Source organism: Epinephelus lanceolatus, chromosome 10 (assembly GCF_041903045.1).
Source record: "Epinephelus lanceolatus isolate andai-2023 chromosome 10, ASM4190304v1, whole genome shotgun sequence".
Lineage (NCBI taxonomy): Eukaryota > Metazoa > Chordata > Actinopteri > Perciformes > Serranidae > Epinephelus > Epinephelus lanceolatus.
In genome coordinates, this window is record NC_135743.1 from 23,514,747 (window position 1) to 23,533,061 (window position 18,315).

The following is an 18,315-nucleotide window of genomic DNA, read 5'->3' on the forward strand; positions in this document are numbered from 1 at the left end:
CAGGAAATTAAGTGTTTATGGCCAAATGTTCTCCCCCAAACGGCCTGTTTCATATGTGAGTCCCCCCAAGGTTGGAATAGAACCTACAACCTTGGGTACACTGATGCTAAATACCTCCCTAGTGTAACAATCTTGACTCTACATGACCATATAAAACTTGACAAATGGGCAGCCACTCAGCACATACAATATTGTTTTGTTTGCATACTTTATTTTGTGTTTTTTCCCTCTTAAAACAGTCTTTTCGTGACTCTTCGTTTAATGTGCATTTTTACATTTTACTTCAGTTAAAATTCTGATTTTTTAAACTGGTAAGCTTACATGGAGAAATATTAGTAAAGCAGTAATACTCCTACCTGAATCGAGCGTGTCTTACAAAACATCATCAATATAAATTTCAGCTAAAGTCTGACAAAAACAACAAAACAGCAGCTGCACACTCAAACACTGTGCATATATCAGTTTAATGCAAGCTTTCGGTCATTGTGACCTTCTTCTGACAGAAATCAGTCAGTATGTGTAATTTTAACAATAGCACTTCTCATTGCAATTACTGTCAAATGAAAGAACCAAATGTTAAAAGGAAGTTGTTGTCATCCCCCATTTTTAAATCCCTCTAAATATGAACAGCCATATATTTGTACATGTTAACTCTCTCTGTAGGTGGACTATTACAGTGGTTTAAAAGTGCTGTCTTCGGACAGGAACAATTTTGCACTCTTTAAGCTGCATACAAGTCAGATCCTGTCAGTGGGTTAGTTTTGTTCCAATGACCAATTAGTGGGTCCTACCTTAGCCTGCAGCTAAAAGGTCTAATGGTGGGGGCATCCACCTGAGAGGTGCAGAGCTCTCCCCACTGGGCTTTAATTTGAGAGAGGGGTGGGTGGCAGCTTCTGAGGCTTTTACCATTACACAGGACTTCATTGTGGCTGCTGACCGTTTGATCTTAAAATAATTTACTTAATGATCTCACCACGGGAGCAATTGGTGCTGCTCGATTAGTCTGCAAGGTCTAATGGACATGGGAAAGAAAGAAGAGGAGGAGGAGGACGGGAAGGAGGGAGAGGGAGGAGGAGGGGTGGCACAGTAAGAACTAAATGAATCTGCTATGTAACCTTGGGGAGGAACATTTTTTAGCATAAATTCAGAGGTGAAATTCTGACAGTGCCACAGATATTCAGAGGCTGTAACAGAAGCAACATTTTAAAAAGCCAAAACAGGAGTTTCACAAATACTGACCACAACACATCTGGTTGTTGTGATGCACAATTCTAATGCTACTGTGATGTCCATATGAAATAAACTAAACATATCAGGCTAAAAAAACACTTAACTTACATATTTTCCACTTGTACCTTTGCATTCATCTGTTAAGATATGGCAAAATAATTTCTAGAATATTTTCGGTAACATAACTACCACAAAACATATACATTCATTAACAGTATTTGCATTTTCTTTTTTAATATTTATAATATTCAGAGCAACCATAATTAAAATGTGATTTGAATTTTATGTGATCAGTTTATACAAATTGAAAAAAATTGTATGGTGAAATTTAGCCTTAAATTGTAGAAATAAATGCTAACTGAATTAAGAGTATTGCAGTAACACTGATGCCTGTTTGATTCTAATAAAGAGCCTTAACATGATCAAATTCAAAGTCAATAATTCTATTATACTTCCAGTCTGTAACACCAATAGAAATTTAGATGATGCACATGAATACTCAGCCCCTTCATTCATAATCAAAGTGTTACCCAACATACTGTATGAAGACCAACAGGAATGAAAGACATCCTAAACCACAACAGCTTCAGGGATTCAGGAAGAGAGTTGAAAAGGTCACTCCACTTCCAGCACATATTCTGCAACACGGCTAAAAGGCCCTCCTGACCTCTGCGCCCAGATAACAAGCCAAAAGAAAAGGGGGGGATGGGATCTAATGCAGCCATTAGAAGACAAGACAGTTGCAGTCAGGTAAGTTGGTGCAGTGTGCAGAAATCCCTGTGGCAAAGTATGAAAAGCGGAAAAGGGAGGGTTGGTGATTAACACAGATCACTGTTATTAAATCATGCAGGAAGGTTGTTAGTGCACATGAAGTTGTCTGTGACATGTCACGACAAAATCTTGCTCACTGGCAGGAAGAACCCAAATAAATCTCTGAATGCAAAAATTTTTCAATGGGAAGATACGGCATAATTAGTGTCATCACATTTAATGATGAACTACATCTGTTTCTCTTGTCAGCGTTATAACCTTTTTTTTTCTTTTTTTTAAAAAGATAGATTATAGTGATAGTCAAATGATAGCTGCCTGAGCCTATGGAGATTGGCAGTGATTGTATGTTTATTTTCATAACACATGCCAAAAGTCTGAAAGACAAATGTGAACGAAATGTAGCATATCTGGACCACTGCAGTGCAAATTGTCATATAGTCATTCACACAATCATTAGTCTGACAGCAAAGCCAGCTGTGTGATAACCCCTTTTTTCTCTTTATTCCTGAAACATTTAGAAGTAGCTTAAAACAAATCATTGATTTTAATTCACTCTACATGATAAAATGATGATCTACCCTAAAAGCTTGAATTAGAATATCAAGAGGATCTCAGTGGCTACAGAGAGGACAAACACCTGAGCCTCAGCTGTTTGCACTCTTGATTTTATGCTGAGACTTTTACTGTGACATGAGCAAAGGTCAACCTCTTCATTTTAAAGTGGGCATTAACTATAGAGTCAACAATGCAGTAATTAACAGCCAGTGTAGCTGCTGCCAATGGCTTTGCTGGTCTATTTATTGATGGGATCAACATGTTATTTGTTTTTTTTGTATTTTATATTTTCATTACCAAGGGTGTAGGTTTCATTTCAACATGGGGGAGACACATTTCCTGCATTCTGGTGAATTTTTCTGCACCATTTTGTGCCCTTTCTACATCAATTCATGGTGTAAATGTCTTTAATTTTGCCAAAGTTAAAGTCCTCTGCTACTAACATGATTTTATGGGAGGGTCCTGCTCCGGCCCAGGGTCCTTTGCTGCATGTCCTCCCCTCTCTCCCCTCTCTCCCCTCTGTCACTTAATAAAAACATGAAAACTGCCACAAAATATCTTCCAAAAAAAAAAAAAAAAAAGATTGGTAAACTTTATGAAACTAGACAAACATTTTAAAATAAAAATCCAGCAGTTTCCTTTCTATCTGCTTAATTCAAACTGGCATTATTAAAATAAACAAGACGACGCTGCTCATAGTTTAATCATCCAGTGTGTTACTGTACCTCTGCTGGAAAAACATACATGGATGTTTGTATAATAGCTATCAGACTGTAAGGCCTCAGATGAATTTTAAACATTTATTGACCCATCCCCCCCAACTGAATGGCAGTAATCCTTGTGCCGGGCCCTGCCAGAGACCACGAGGTGTGCATATTAAAAGTTTTTACTGAGGCTCCACAACACCTGTGATCTTCTAACCGCTGAGCCTTGCGCCACGAGAACATAAATCACGGCCTGTGAGTGGAATATCTCATGGAGAGCCAGCATTCCACAGCTCGTGCTGGGATTAGGAAATCAAAAGGGCACACGCGCTCTGCAAATGCGACACAAGGCCCCAAGGAAGCCAGTGTGTTGAGAAACAGCCAAGGAGGCTCACTCAGCTCTGTCATTTATAATGGGACAGAAGCCCCTGGGACATTACCGCTACAAACCCCAAACCACTGACTGTATGTGTCATCCAAACAAGTACAAATTATGGTCTAAACGAAGCGGAAGAGCCACCGCAAATTGCAGGAAGCGTTTTCCTGTGTCTTCATTATCTTGTTAGTTTTTTAGATAAATGTATCTCCAGCAGCATCTGGCTATGATGATCAGCCTAAGAAGAGTTATTTCCCCACAGGGACAAGCAGGATTTGCCATTTTTTTCTTAACATGATATTCAAAATCAATTCAGAGAATCTGGATGTGTTTGCTTGTCATATAAGAAAGGCTATATTCCCACCCCAGCAGGTGTGTGTGTGTGATTAACACTGCACAGAGGACATCCATGATTTGCCCCTCTTTATAGTCCATTATGCAGTCTGCAGGAAGGGAAACTGTACTGTGAGAAATCCGAGTATTTGATATGCAAAAACGCTCTCTATGTATCCTTGCCCTGTGTTAGTCAAAACATTGATGAGATGATTTGCATTTATGGAGTGAATGATTACACAAGTACACTATATGAGGAATAAAGGGCCCAGCTCAGGTTAAGGCTGATTGACAGCGCCATTGTCTGCCGGGGCTTCTCTTCATTTTGAGGAACCCACAGTGACCCCAGGCATTATGGCCATGGGGGCAGTGCCAGTCTCTCAGGATGCTGATTAAGTGGGATAAACCAGCCCCTCAGACACAAGTGGCCTCGCCGTCCTCAGGGGAGTCCTACCTAACCAACTGGACCCAGCTTCCTGCACAACATACTCACCCCACCCAGCCTGAGACACTCAGACAGACACCAGCACAGTCATAGACACAAAAAATGTAAGATGACTTTATGTGCCATTTAATACACTTTAGCATAGATGAACTGAATTAACTCAACTCATTTTAGAGTCTGACGCTCACATCCTGATTTATCCAGCTATTTAGAATTTTCACACTTTACTTCATCCATATAAGCCACTTAAACCAGTAGGCTTAAACCTAAGCCTAATACATGGCATATGCTCTAATATGTGTGTGAAGTAACTCAACAGTGGGGATTGTACAACAATTGCAGGGTAATGGGTGCCCTTAAAGCTTTTGTTTCCCAGCAGAGGAGCACTTAAAACAAGCCTTTCAAGATAAGCGGCCGGCTGTTGTGCTGCGGCCTCCTCTGTCCCCCAGGACCACATATCCATCACCAGATACCCTCGGGTGTGGGCTAACAAATTTGTCCGACCTGGGGCTTACATAACACCCCCAGAGCTTTAGCACTATCTGGTCGGATTTAGTGTTTAGTACTGCCAACAGAGATCTCACTGTCAGGTTTGAGCGCACAGCAGTCCTGATTTTTAACATTTCATTACAGGGGCGTTAATTCACTGTAAGGGCAAAATTTCCCACATGTAGGCTGTTATTTGCTACGGCACGAACACAGCGACACATCCTGTGTGTGTTTGCGGAGACAGGTAGAGCAGTGACTTATGACGGAGTGACTGGCAGTGTATTATTTTTTAGTCAATGTGATCAATTATTGCGCGGACGGGAGGTCACCAAACAACAGACGCACGCAGCCCTTCGTGCGTGTCTGTGTTTTTAAAATATGGCTTACACATTGATTTCTGGACTTGTGTCAATCAGCTGCTCCCATTTGTTCTCTATTAGGCCTATAATAATAATAATAACAATAATAATAAAGACAACAGGATGAAGGCTGGCTTAGAGCTACAGCTATAGGTTTAACTTGACAAACTGTCTCAGACTGACTTGTTTCCTCGCTGATCTCAGGCCCCATGAACCTACACGAAGATCTGTCAAAAGAGAAAAGCCAGTGCCCTCTACAGGACGCCACGGACGGTGACGGTGCGCACAGCCAGAGACGCATAGTCAACTTTAGAGGCTCAAATAAGACATGATTTCTAAGTCCAAATACAATTAATTCAGCATCCTCACAGAACTTCGTGTTATTTTATCTTAATCAAGAAAGAAACAGTAAAAACACAGAGATGCAAATAATGATTTTCATTCCCTGCCTGCTGAGACATTATCTAAGGGTCTGTGGAGGACGGAGTGCCCCCTGACACTATCTGTGATTGTGTGCTACAGCCTAAATAAATAAAATTTATATACTTCACAGTTGTGTTTCTAGATGTGTGATCTAGAGCAGGGATACTCAACTTGTTTTGCTTTGGGGCCACTTTTGTAAAATGATAGGAAACCAGGGGCCAGTCAGTAAATGAACATCAATAATATTTATCAGTGTATATATAATAAATGAAGCCTCTTGACATTTGATGTCCTCACTTATCTTTGCCAAGAGGCAAATCCAGTCTGTAGCAGCCCCATTCTTGCCAAGCAGGGGTGCTCCTAGGATTTGAGGACATTCAGGGCCTAGTGTGTGCCTCTGTTGGGGGGGAGGGTCCAAGAATCCACCCCAGGCACTTTTTTTTTATAAACAACTTCTATTGTGATGCTTTTTAATGCACTCTGGCACCTCATGTACGTTCAAAGTCGGTCAGTTTATTTTCATTGTGAATTAGAAAACGATCGGCTGGCAACTTGGCATCCTATCTCAGGCCAGATTTGGCCCACAGGCCTTAAATTGAGTATCGAGGATCTAGAGATTGGCCCCAATTCAGCCTAGTCCTGTAGAGGGCGACCTTGTGGTATGGACCTTCTGACATCCTGGGGTCAGATGTACACACAGCAGGTGGCTGCTGGTATCAAGTATAATGTAGAACTTAAATTGACCTTATGTATGCTACAAGATTTAATCACATCTATGCCTTCAATATCACCTGAGCTGTCAAAACTACTACATCTACAGAAAAAAATAGCTTGTTGAATATCATTATGGCAGTGACTTTTGCATGTTTAATGTGATTCAGTAAATGGACTGACTGGAGGATTGTTCTGTGTGCATCATATCTTTTAACTGGTATGAAAAAGAGGAAAAAATCTGAACCCTAAATGACTCTGAATGTGAACTACAGATTTTATTTCCATCAAGATTCTTTTGGTTTCACTAATATTATTGCTATACTTTTTAATGGTAACAAAGCACTTGATATGATTGTCATTTTGAATGTATAAAATAATAATTGTAAGCAGCAGTAGGGTAATAAATAGTGAAAATAGAGTACTATTACCAATTTAATCTGAAATCTGAACCATGAATTTGAAGTAGATGATGTACTTTCTTAAAAAAAAGTGCACACGGGCAATAACTGTTTTGTCACCATACTGCAGTTTCCCATTGGGATTTTTTAAGTGGCTACTATATTGTCCTCATTAACTCCTAAAACAAGTTAGTAAGATTGGTTAAAATGCTTGTCATGTTGTGTTGTTCTTAAATGCAGTAATATTGTCATTGTGGAGTGAAAATAATTGCTTCCCTGCTGATGAAAGTAGACCTAACTAGTGACAATTTAACAAAACCCTTATCTTACACCTCTTATTATTAGAAACAACCCATGGGGAGATCACTCAGCCTTTAATGCATGATATTTATACAATTCGTCTTTGTGGTTTCAGTGTACAGAGATAACTTGGTTCAGGATAAGAAATAAACATAACAGATTTTAGACTCAGATAACACTTTGCTTGCTCACCGCTGCTTGTTGGATTGACTGGGCTGTCATGATGGAGTGCTGTTTTGTGATTCAGTTTGGGAATCAATACGGCATCATCAACAAAAGTCTCTTAACACTGCCAGTCATTGATGAGCTGCTTCCTATTACAAATGTACCTATGTGCAATTTTGAAGGCCAAAAGACAAAGTGCAACATGTACAATACGAGTACACATCATTATACATACACAGTTTCAAATGCAAGTGTCCAGACTGCAGTATTATTAATTAACAGATTAAGCGAAGCAAACAGATCATGTATAGCGACCGAAAGCTAATTTTAATGCCAATGACAACGACTGCAAGTGATTAATGAACTTAAATATGTCCAGTCAGGTTGCAGCACATTCTTTGCTTTGGCAGATTGCACAACAAGCAGTAGATGGGGATGTTAAGAAGGCCAGCTCAGCAGTGAAACAAGCCTTGGCAGGAAAACGGTCGAGGTGGCAGGTATAGTGCCAGGTTTGCACAGCATTGTTTCCCTAAGAAATAGTTTTTGGTTGCTTGGAAGGTGCAGTCTGTCTTGCACACTTTTGTGATGCTAAAGCTCCTGGATCAGAATCAGCTGACAGAAAGTGTCTTTATTTGTTTTCTATATTGAATTGAACACCTAACTACAACAAAGGAACACAAAGATACATGCATAACTATAAGTGTTCACAGAGTGGATTGCAAAGACGTTGACCTTTCTGTCTCTTTCCATATTGTGATGATAGTTGTAATGATCTCACTCCATTTGAGGCTGTAAGGGTTTTCTGGTCTTTAGCAAATTGAATGACTCATGATCTCAACCATGTTAACATCTGTGCTGATTTCCAGAGTAAAATGAGTGTGTGGATTACATCAGGACCCATCTTCATCTTAACTGCTTGAATGCATTGCCTCCAACTTGTTATTAGCACCATAGCAACAGGCAGGCAATCTCTTCTCAGTAGGTGGTCTTGTCATTGTTAGTGATGAGGTCCAAAATGGTAGTGCCACCTGCAAACCTGAGGAGTTTGTCTCACTCTCGTCTCCTTTTTCCTGAGGATCCGTTTCTTAAGGTGAAAAAAAAAGAAAAAAGTAGAAAAAATTAGTGTATTTTCCAGAAGCTGTACAAACCGTCTCAATGCATTGGCCCTGCATAGCATCCTCTACTTAAATGTAAGAATTCACTAGATCAGAGCACCAGTCGGCTATTTAAATCTTCAAGCTACTCCAAAGCAGCATTTTGTTATTTATTTGAGGCAGTCAGACCCCTAGGCTGCTCTGAAATGAGGTGCAGTAAAGTGCCTTGTAAATGGCAGTTGCTGGGTACAGTGCTCCGCTGCTAAGACAACAGTCAAACTAGTCCCAAACACACATACATCACATACATTTTACTACAGTGTGTGCTCCAATACATAAGCTCCTTCATGCTCGGTCCTGTCACAAAGAGGGTATATGTGTCATAAAAGGGGCCACAGATTGGCACCTGTTTAGACCAGGATTGTTTGAATTACTATACATCCATATAGACTGTACTTAAGGTCATGATGTACACATGCCATTGAGTAAAAGCTTTGAGTAGACATGTAGTTTAAACTCTCTTTTTCCATGCGAGGTACCACTTCAAGCTCTGCTAGTATTTGGAATTTAAGTAAAAATGCACATCCTTTATCATAATGATTATATCTGTACCCAAGTAAAAAAAAAAAGCCCTTTATCACAAATGAACTGAGCCGGCCCCACACATAAGCAAACTACGCATCTGCATAGGGCCCCTGTTGCCATCAGAGGGCTCCCAAGAGCACACGTAAGTCGCTACGTGTAATTAAATTACAAAACAAACATGACTAATTAGTTACAGTTGCTGAGAAAAAAATCTGTAATTAAATTACAGTTACTAATCAAAAAGGTGGGAATTACAAAGGGGATACATCTGAATGTATTCTTTTTGGTAAAAAAGCTTATATGTAGAGTATAGTATTAATTCTGTTTCTTTGCATCTTTCCGCTAAGCAGGAATGCCAGTTGTAACACCAAATTCTGTATCCCAGTACCAGACTCCATTAAAAAAAATCTTGGAGTTTGTTGTTGAGTGGTTAGGGTTAGAATTTATGGGCTGGGACATGGATTCTGACAAGGTGGGGTTAGGGTTAACTATCCCATCTATCTTACTGACAGACATTTTTCGGCTTTAATGCCCAGTTCAAAATATTTGTTCCAATCGTAACCTCCCGAGACCCTGCGTCCTTGTATGAGGACATTACATTTTGGGTTTACTTGACCTTACACTTCATTCTGCTTAACTTAGGCCTGTTGTCCTCATTCGTGGACACTTTTTGTGCCATCTAGTGGTAGTAAGAGCACAACACACTAGTCCATATAAAAACAAGATGGCAGTCATCTCTGCTAAGTCAGTCTGCAGCCAACCTCGACACAAAAGAGGAAAAGGCACATTATCTGATCAAATTTATGGTTGAAACTTGTTAATTTATGATTAATAATGTTTGTAGTTTGATATGCCAACAAATATTTGCCAATTTTAACAACAGTAACAAGTTTAATTGCTGTGAATTAGAAACTACTCATTTGAGGACATTGGGAATTTATCATCAGCTCATTGAAGGACATTGTGACTTTATCGTTGAGAATGTTTCATTTTTATACTTATCTGGTCCTACTAATCCCAAATACCAAGGAGAAATTAAACATGCATACCAAACAAAAGTTTGGGTATCAGGAGGATAAAGTAATCAAATGTAATAAGTTATATTACTTTGATGATGTAATTAAAATAGCTTAATTACTTATAACATTTTTAACAGGGTAACTAGTAATCTGTAACCCTTTACATATCAAAAGTAATCTTCTATTAGTACATCCACCTCATTAACCACCACACCACTGGTTATACACATATAACACACTTTTTTAAATAAAACAATGACTGTCTACTCTTTCAGCCAAGGTTTAGTTACAACTCTGGACCAATGCAAGATGGAAAGCAATGGACTGACACATTATTGTTTAAAAATTGTATTCAAAATGTTGTTTGCTGGTCATACTGAGCAATATGGATGCACATCTCTTGGGTAAATGCTTAAGTCTGTCAGTAGAGGAGATGCTGGATCATCAGCCTGTATGAGCACAGACTCAGCTGAGATAGATCTTTCATCAGGTAAGGGGGTCATGGACAAATACTGTATTTAATGTAGTATATTTAAAAATAGTGTTGGTGCTAATAGGTCCCACTTTAGTCCGGAAAGACTTATTTGTATGTTATGTGTGCTTAAACTGGTATTTACAATGCAAAGGTTGGTTCAGTGACCAAATCTGTTTTGGGCCTCCAAAAGTCTAGAGCTGGCCCTGCATACCAAACTTGTCTTAGACCAGTGCTTCCCAACTGGTCCAGCCATGAGGTCCAGATTTCTCCTTAGTCATTAGTACAAGGTCCACACAGTTTATTAGCCTATATTCAGTGTCATAGCTGCATTTGGCCATGTTGTCAAGCCAGTTCGCTGTCTCTGTTAAGTAGCTGTCTGTTATACACTCACTCTGCTGCAGGAAATGGGACTTCAAAGTACAAAGCTTTGTGCCGGAAAGTCATTGCACTTCAAAATAAAGTGTGTTTTTTATTCGCGAGTCGCTTGCAGTCCATTCAGAATGGACCTCCGACCCACTTTTGGACCGCGACCCACCAGTTGGGAACCACTGTCTTAGAGGATATACCAATGACAAGCCTACTTACATCTAACTATTTAACAGTCAGTCACACAGCAGAATGATTTAATGTGCCTTCAGGCATGCAGGCGTGTCCAAACTTTTGAATGGGGGCCAGATTAGATAGTGTGGCAATAACTGGGGCCAACAGCCTCTCACATCAGATGGGTTATTAAAAATAATAATAATAAAAAAAAAAACATGAATGAGACAAATGCAACTGTTTCATTTGTCAGTGAAAATGTATAAAACGTTTCACTGCTCCTAAAAGCAGTGGTCCTCACTGTCAACTTTGCACTTTTCTGCCATGGCCATGATGTTGGGTAACCATTCCATTTGCTTGTTCACCATCAGATTGTGAAAACACATTAGTTCCAGCTATGTAGTTCCTACTTTATGCATATCTATAAACTGTATGTCCGTATTGCTATTGTGAGGTGCAGAGAAAATGCATGCATAACTTGCCTGATTAAACAAGCATACACTATATTTTGAAAGTCAAGTTGAGGGCTGTTCAAAATAGGTTTCAGTTCAGGCCACAAATGGCCCCTGGGCTGGACTTTGCACATGCCTGGCCTACAGTGTGCACTGTGCAACATATGTAAACATAAAAAAACAGTGGAAAGGCACAGCTGCAAGCCACCAAGGATTACATTATAAAACTCCACATGGACAGTGGGATACAAATTAGAGCATTCTTTGCAACTGTGAATTTAATGTTTTGTTAGTTTTACTCTATGCAAAAGCTGTTATAACCCACTTGCTTAATATTGTGGTCATCTACTGTAAAATGGAAGTATTTTAGGTAACTAAAATTAATAAATACACCGATGTTGAGTGAGTTTTATGTGGGAGAAATGTTTCTTGAAGAAAACACACTGGCGCTTCCTGCAGTGATTGAGGACAGTGTCTGTTGCTAAGCAACGGAATGCTGAACCGCCCCCCAGACTGTACAGCTCGTGCCAGTCTCAGACAGGCTTAATGTACTAACGTTAACTTTAAACTATTCTGACACGAAGGTAAAAGCTTCTTCTCCGTTTTGTTGAGGGATGTGAAGAGGGCTGAGGGATGTTGTGGTCGTAGAGCAGTCATGTCCGACGACGACGAAAGTGTGCCTTCGTTTCTTGAGGACGTCAGAGTAAAGTTTGTCGAGGAAAAAGTTTGTGCGCTACTGCGACTGCACCGCCAAACATGGGACAGGAGTGCTGTCAACGAAGAGTTTCAGAGGTGTTTGAGAAACTTCTTTGAAAAGGAGTCTGTTATATTTTTCTCCTCATCAAAAAAAGCTGATGTGGTTGTCTCTAATGAGGTATGACTGTTACAGAATCTCCAATTACATTAAAGTAGTAGTTAAGTACATTGGTAGAAACCTGTCTTAACGTTAACCTGTGCACACTTGTAAGCTAGCTTAGCACAGTTGACATTGATGGAGCTAGCTTGAGAAATTAGATTTTTATTGCTTGGGAGTGTCATCTGTTTGTAGTAAAATCTTGTCATATTATGTCAAATGCAGGCCCCACAAGTTGCTCAAAATAAGCACATCTATATACTCAAGAAGAGAGCTGCTCCTGTCAGCTCTGAAAACTACAGGGAACTTCTCCTTTTTGGCCTCCTGTCTCCATCGCCACTACTGCAGCTGTCAAGCACAGTTGAGCAGGTGATTTTATATACCCAAGCAATTTGTTGTTTGTGCTGTCAGTTATTTTTGTTATGCATATATCTATCTTGCCCTTATGAGTGCTGGATGAATTCACTCTATGTCTCATCACAAGGTATGTGTTCCGCTGCTGTCAAACAACAAAAACCACCACTTGTGGCCAAATCTGATGTCTGAAGACATCATTCGACATGTTGACAATATGTGGAGTAAGACATCAGTTGTCCGCGGACAGGTTTTAGGGAAATGTGTCCTTCCTATCCCAACTGTGACCGATTGGATGGAAGATTCGTACAGCACTTTGAAGATGTAAGAATGCACGCACATTTAGCTTTTGTTTTCAAGCCTGGGATCTTTTTTTATACCATAAGCATTAACTAACACTCTCAACATGTATTTTCACACTCAGGTATAATAACTATGACAGGGCGCTGGCCCATTCTCTAGAGACCCAGGTCATCAACTGGACCAATCTGATCCAAAACATTTTAAAGGAGGATTCATCAGACCTACTTGTGAAAGGCTGCAATCCAGGGCCCAGTGCTGAGCTGATGTTTTGGGCTTCCAGGAAGAGAAATATACAGAACATTTATCATCAGGTATGCTCCCCTTTTCTCTTCATCTTCACTAAAATTAAATTTCCTGACTTTCCACACCCTGTTTAATGTGTTTTATACTTTTTCTGTCGTAGCTTCAGAGTCCCATTGTTCAGAAGATGACAGAGATGTTAGGGATGATGGATAGCAGCTATCATCCAACAATCAAGACTCTAATTGGAAATGTATTTGATGGTAAGATTAACTGGCCCCTTTTCAAAGCCAAAGATGTTCTGTTGTTTGCATTGTGTCACATTTCTGATGCACAGCATAATGGGATTACTAAAATGTATGATCTCAGATTATTGTGTTTTAATTTAAAACCCTGCTTTTTCCCCCCTTAATCAAAAGCGCTTCAAGAAGCCCAGGACATTGACCTCCATCTACAGCCACTACGCACACAACTGACTCAACTGGAAAAGGAAGGATTTCTTCACATGGAAACATTCATCCCTGCACTGTTCCACACACTCTTCCTTATCTGGACCAACTGCCAGTCTTATCAAAGACCAGCACGCATTGTGGTGTTACTGCAGGAGCTCTGCAATCTGTTCATTGAGCAGGTAGGAATCTTCATTTGAAACACGTGTAGTGATCGATTACACCGAGTGATGCATGCCTGTAAAACTGTTGTGAATGTAGTTAGACACAGTGTGTGCAATTTTGTCAATTACGCTTTAGCGATGCTAGTCAATCAGCATTACTCTGACTTTAGTTATTGGCTGTCTGCGTGAAAAAATTCACAGATTCAAATTTTTCCACCTTTTAGGCCTCTTCGTACCTCTCTGCAGATCTGCTACTCAGAGAGGATCCAGAGGAAAGTCAACAAATGGTAAAGAGGGTGTTGAAAGTCTTCAGATGTTTCAGAGACAGTTACCAGACCCAGAGGGAGAGGTTGGCCAACCATGTGAAACATGCACCCTGGGATTTCCCATCTGCCATGATTTTTGCACGTTTCAACCAGTTCTTTAAACGTTTGCTACAGCTGGAGGTAAGAGCAGATTTATGTTTTGGGGTTCAGGTGTCATAGTGAGGTTGTTTTCTTTCGTAATTTGGTTTCCTATTACAATATGGTTTTTTTGCAGGACTTGTTTGAAATTATGCTGGGCTTTCAGAGGATGGAAAAACTGGAATTTGGTGGACTTAATGGCAAACTGCACAATGAATGTGCCGCTCAGATTTACGGAGAGTTCAGTAACCACTGCCAAGCATTGAAGCACAGTGAAAACAGCCCACTTGACTTCAACTCTCAGGTAAAACTAAGTCTATTGATATTTATAATGAAGATTTCTGGGGACAGCTAATGTGTACTAGATTAATAATGCACAGTTTTACACTGGTGTCTATCACTGAATACTGTTGAATTGTTAACTTTGTCATAAGGATTTTGAAAACGAGTTTAAGGATTTGAAAGTGAGGATTGTGGACCTTGAATGCCGACTCGCCTGCCTTCTATGCTCGGCCTTTAAGGATTGTTCAGGACTGGAGTCAGCATTTAAAGTAAGTCAGACTGGATTACAGAATGATTATGATGACAGCACAGATAAAGTGAGTAGTGAATGACAGAGTTATCTTTTTAATTTTTGTCCTTTAGCTGCTAACTATTGTCGGACCCTTCCTGGAGAGAAGACAGATCAGAGAGATATTCAGTCCCAACTTCCTTCTACTGCAGCAACATTTCAGAGAAGAGCTGGAGAGATGTAAATGTCTGTTTAAATCCCAGCTCAAACAGGTACCAAAAATAAAATGGAATATTAGCAATACGTATGAAGAAACAATGGGTATTTTCCTTGCAACTGCTTTGTTCCATTCTTTCTTTGTTTACAGACGGAGAGTGGTCTGACTAAGAACATGGCTCGCACATCTGGAGCTTTGAAGTGGGCAAAAATGCTCAGAAAACGCATCCAAACACCATGGGAAAAAATCAGATCACTGCTCGACATGTCAGTAAAAAAAGTCTCACTGTTTCCTGTGATTTCTTGAAATAGTTACAAACAGCAACTTGTTAGAAAAAAAAAATCAGATACAGTACATAGACAAGAGATTGTTATTGATACCAGGCTTTAAAGTGACAATATCCCTCCAATTATGCAATATTTCCAGGCCTGCAGGAGGTAAAGAGATGGCGAAGGAGTACCACGAGTACATGGAGATGTTGAGTCTCCTGGACCAATATGAGGAGAACATTTACTGTGACTGGTGTAATGGTTTGGAACAGGCTTGCCTGATCAACCTGAACCAGCCCCTTATCTCCAGAAGTACTTCATCTAACCTGATCTCACTCAACTTCAATCCAAAGGTAGTTGATGTAATATCCCTGCAAACTAGAAAGCACTTACAGTGCAAACATCCTCCAATGCTAAATAATTATCCAACGTACTGTTAGACTGATGTAGTAATGAGATCCCCGAAAATTGGGATCTCTGTTAGTAGCCTTTCGTTTACAAAGCATGGCCAGTGTTGCAAATGCTAATGTTGCAAAACTCAGATGAAGGTTACCAATTAATTGCTGTGAATTATTACTTTGGTTTAAGCTGTATCTCTTTTAATTAAAAACATGTTTTTTTAACATACTGCTGACTCCAACTTGGTAAAAACATCGCCACCTTGACAGAGGGAATAGTTGTTTTCTACAGTTATTAATTTGAGTTGTTATATTCTCCAAGGGTTTCTGTTAGTTGAGACAAAACATTTTACCACCACCCCACTGTGACTTTGTATATGAGTTAATTTTCTTCCACTTCTTAGCTGACTGAAATCTTGAAAGATGTGAAGTATATTCAGACTCTTAATCAGATCAAGATCCCTGCAGCTGCAATGACAGTTTCTGAAAAGCGTGACATGTTCACAAAGGTAAGAAACAGACATGTTACTTTGCACACTCACTTAAACTCATGCCCACTTGTTTCAGATACACAATCCGTATTTCTTAGTGTTCATTGTCTGCAATCCGCATCTCAGAATATATTTTTTCTCTACACTTATATTTTCCAGTATGTTAGCAGTCTGCAGCTGTTAGTACAGTGGTACAACAAGCTAAAGCAGACAGTGCTAGAGGTGGAACTTCCTCTCATCAGACCAGAAATGGAGTCCATAGACATGCAGCTGACAAGGGCAGAGTCTGACCTGACATGGCAGGATCCAGGCTGCTGGAGCTTCATCAGCACCACCAAAGACCTGGTCCACGACCTTATATGTCGAGTCAGTAGAGCCAAGGAAAACTGCGAAGCCATCCAGTCAATGATGAAGGGATGGAGCAAACAGGCCATGTTTTGCAGAAAGGATAACAAGAAAGGCTCGCTCATACAGCTGGAAGACAGGGTAGACCGTGTCAACAGGAAGTACAGTGCCATGAAGAAGGACGGAGACACTGTCCACAAGCTGGTACAGGTGTGTATGGATGTATGATAATATTCACTTTTGTACATTATAGATTTTATATGAATACTTTTGTTGTTGTAAACCCCATAAAATATGAATTTATAGATCTGGTTAAGGTGTGTTCACACCGGACCTAGGTTTTTTTTCGCTGTCGCTCGGTTTGCCCCTTTGATATCGCTTCATCACTCAGTTGCAATCGCTCGTCAATGTGGCAGAAATCAACAGACTCGCTTTTTCGCTTTGATGACGTCATTGAAGCGATCAGGGAATTTCAGGGAGAGGGGGTGCTTGACTGTCATGACATGACATGTCAGCTTCATTAAAAGTATAGCTGCAAATTAAAAGAAGCAATAGATGTAAAAACACACAGAGACAATACATCTGTGATCAGTTCCCTAATTTAATTTTAACAATTTTTTCAATCTTTCTCTTTTTATTTTATGGAAGTGATCAATGTAAGTGCACTTGTCCTAGAGCCGCCATGACGGTTTTTATAATGCAAATAACTCTGTTTAGATAAAACCTACAAGCTTCTCTTCCTATGACTTTTACTAAAAATGTGTCTTGTATGTTTTCTGAAGCCTTTATGTTACAAAAATGAAACACACTAGACTTCTGAGCATTTATACCTCTGACCGCTGCTGAAAAATATACATTTTGATACATAGGCCCTACACGTGGCTATACATATTGCAAAACTCTGTAAAAGTACACCAAAGCATACATTTTCATTTCCAAATATTTATTTGAAAACAAAACGATTCATACGGTCAGTAAAAAAACATTTTGTTAATAATAAAAAACGAATCTCAACAGTGACCGCGCCAGCCAACGGGACTGCGGCTGAACCGCTTCCAATGTTCATTCATTCATTCAGTCACGTGTTCAGTGTGTGTGTGTGTGTGTGTGTGTGTGTGTGTGTGTGTGTGTTAGTTAGTATGTCAGAGAGGAGGAGTATCAATAAAAAAAAAGTTTCCACTAATTATTTCGGTGTTTATTTCTTTTATTCTTATTTTTTTTATTAAAATGCGCAATATAGCCAACAATATTATTACCAAAAGTTAATCTAATTTATTATTGTAGAATGTATTTAGCAAATCACCACTTTCAACAGGAGACACAGTGCAGCAGCAGCTCAGCAGCAAAAAGAAAAAAAAAGGAATTATAAAAAGCGACAGATAGTGTTAATTAATTGACACGAGACACTGGAGAGGTCGTCAGTTCTATTCTATAGTCTGTAATATTTTTTTATTTTATCATAACTTCTCGGAAATTACTCAAATGCATTTTTGGTGTGCTTCTGAGCACACGGGCAGCATAAACAATGAAGTTACATATGTTGCGGCGCTTGGAGGGGCGCTGTAATCCTGGCGGTCCTTAAGCACCATGGACAGCGCCAATGCATCTATCGCTGTAGCGCAGAGGCTCTGATGCCTGAGACAGAGCATGTGAGCGGAGTTGGAGCTGCCTGGAGGGAGGAGCGGGAGGATTTTGTATGTATGTGCCAAACTAGGTAAAAAAAAAAAAAATCATAATTTCTTCGTCTTTTGTGTAATAAAATATTTGGAAACGAAAATGTATGCTTTGGTGTACTTTTACAGAGTTTTGCAATATGTATAGCCTACCTATGTATCAAAATGTGTAACTTTCAGCTTTTTATAATTATTCATTTTTATACCTCCGCGGTCA

The 18,315-nt window shown here is 39.7% G+C and overlaps 1 protein-coding gene across 1 annotated transcript in view; it reads left to right on the forward strand.

Moving 5' to 3' along the window:
- The first annotated feature begins 11,953 nt into the window (after positions 1–11,953).
- si:dkey-233k19.3 (dynein axonemal heavy chain 11) overlaps positions 11,954–18,315 on the forward strand; it is a 54,123-nt gene continuing 47,761 nt past the window's right edge. Inside the window, exons 1-14 of the mRNA XM_033641779.2 lie at positions 11,954–12,301; positions 12,506–12,649; positions 12,765–12,958; positions 13,059–13,248; positions 13,341–13,440; positions 13,597–13,808; positions 14,015–14,236; positions 14,331–14,498; positions 14,629–14,745; positions 14,840–14,977; positions 15,073–15,188; positions 15,349–15,544; positions 15,994–16,098; positions 16,240–16,635. Of these exons, the coding sequence (XP_033497670.2) occupies positions 12,083–12,301; positions 12,506–12,649; positions 12,765–12,958; positions 13,059–13,248; positions 13,341–13,440; positions 13,597–13,808; positions 14,015–14,236; positions 14,331–14,498; positions 14,629–14,745; positions 14,840–14,977; positions 15,073–15,188; positions 15,349–15,544; positions 15,994–16,098; positions 16,240–16,635 (2,517 nt within the window). The 5' untranslated portion in view covers positions 11,954–12,082. The remainder of the gene's footprint in view (positions 12,302–12,505; positions 12,650–12,764; positions 12,959–13,058; positions 13,249–13,340; positions 13,441–13,596; positions 13,809–14,014; positions 14,237–14,330; positions 14,499–14,628; positions 14,746–14,839; positions 14,978–15,072; positions 15,189–15,348; positions 15,545–15,993; positions 16,099–16,239; positions 16,636–18,315) is intronic.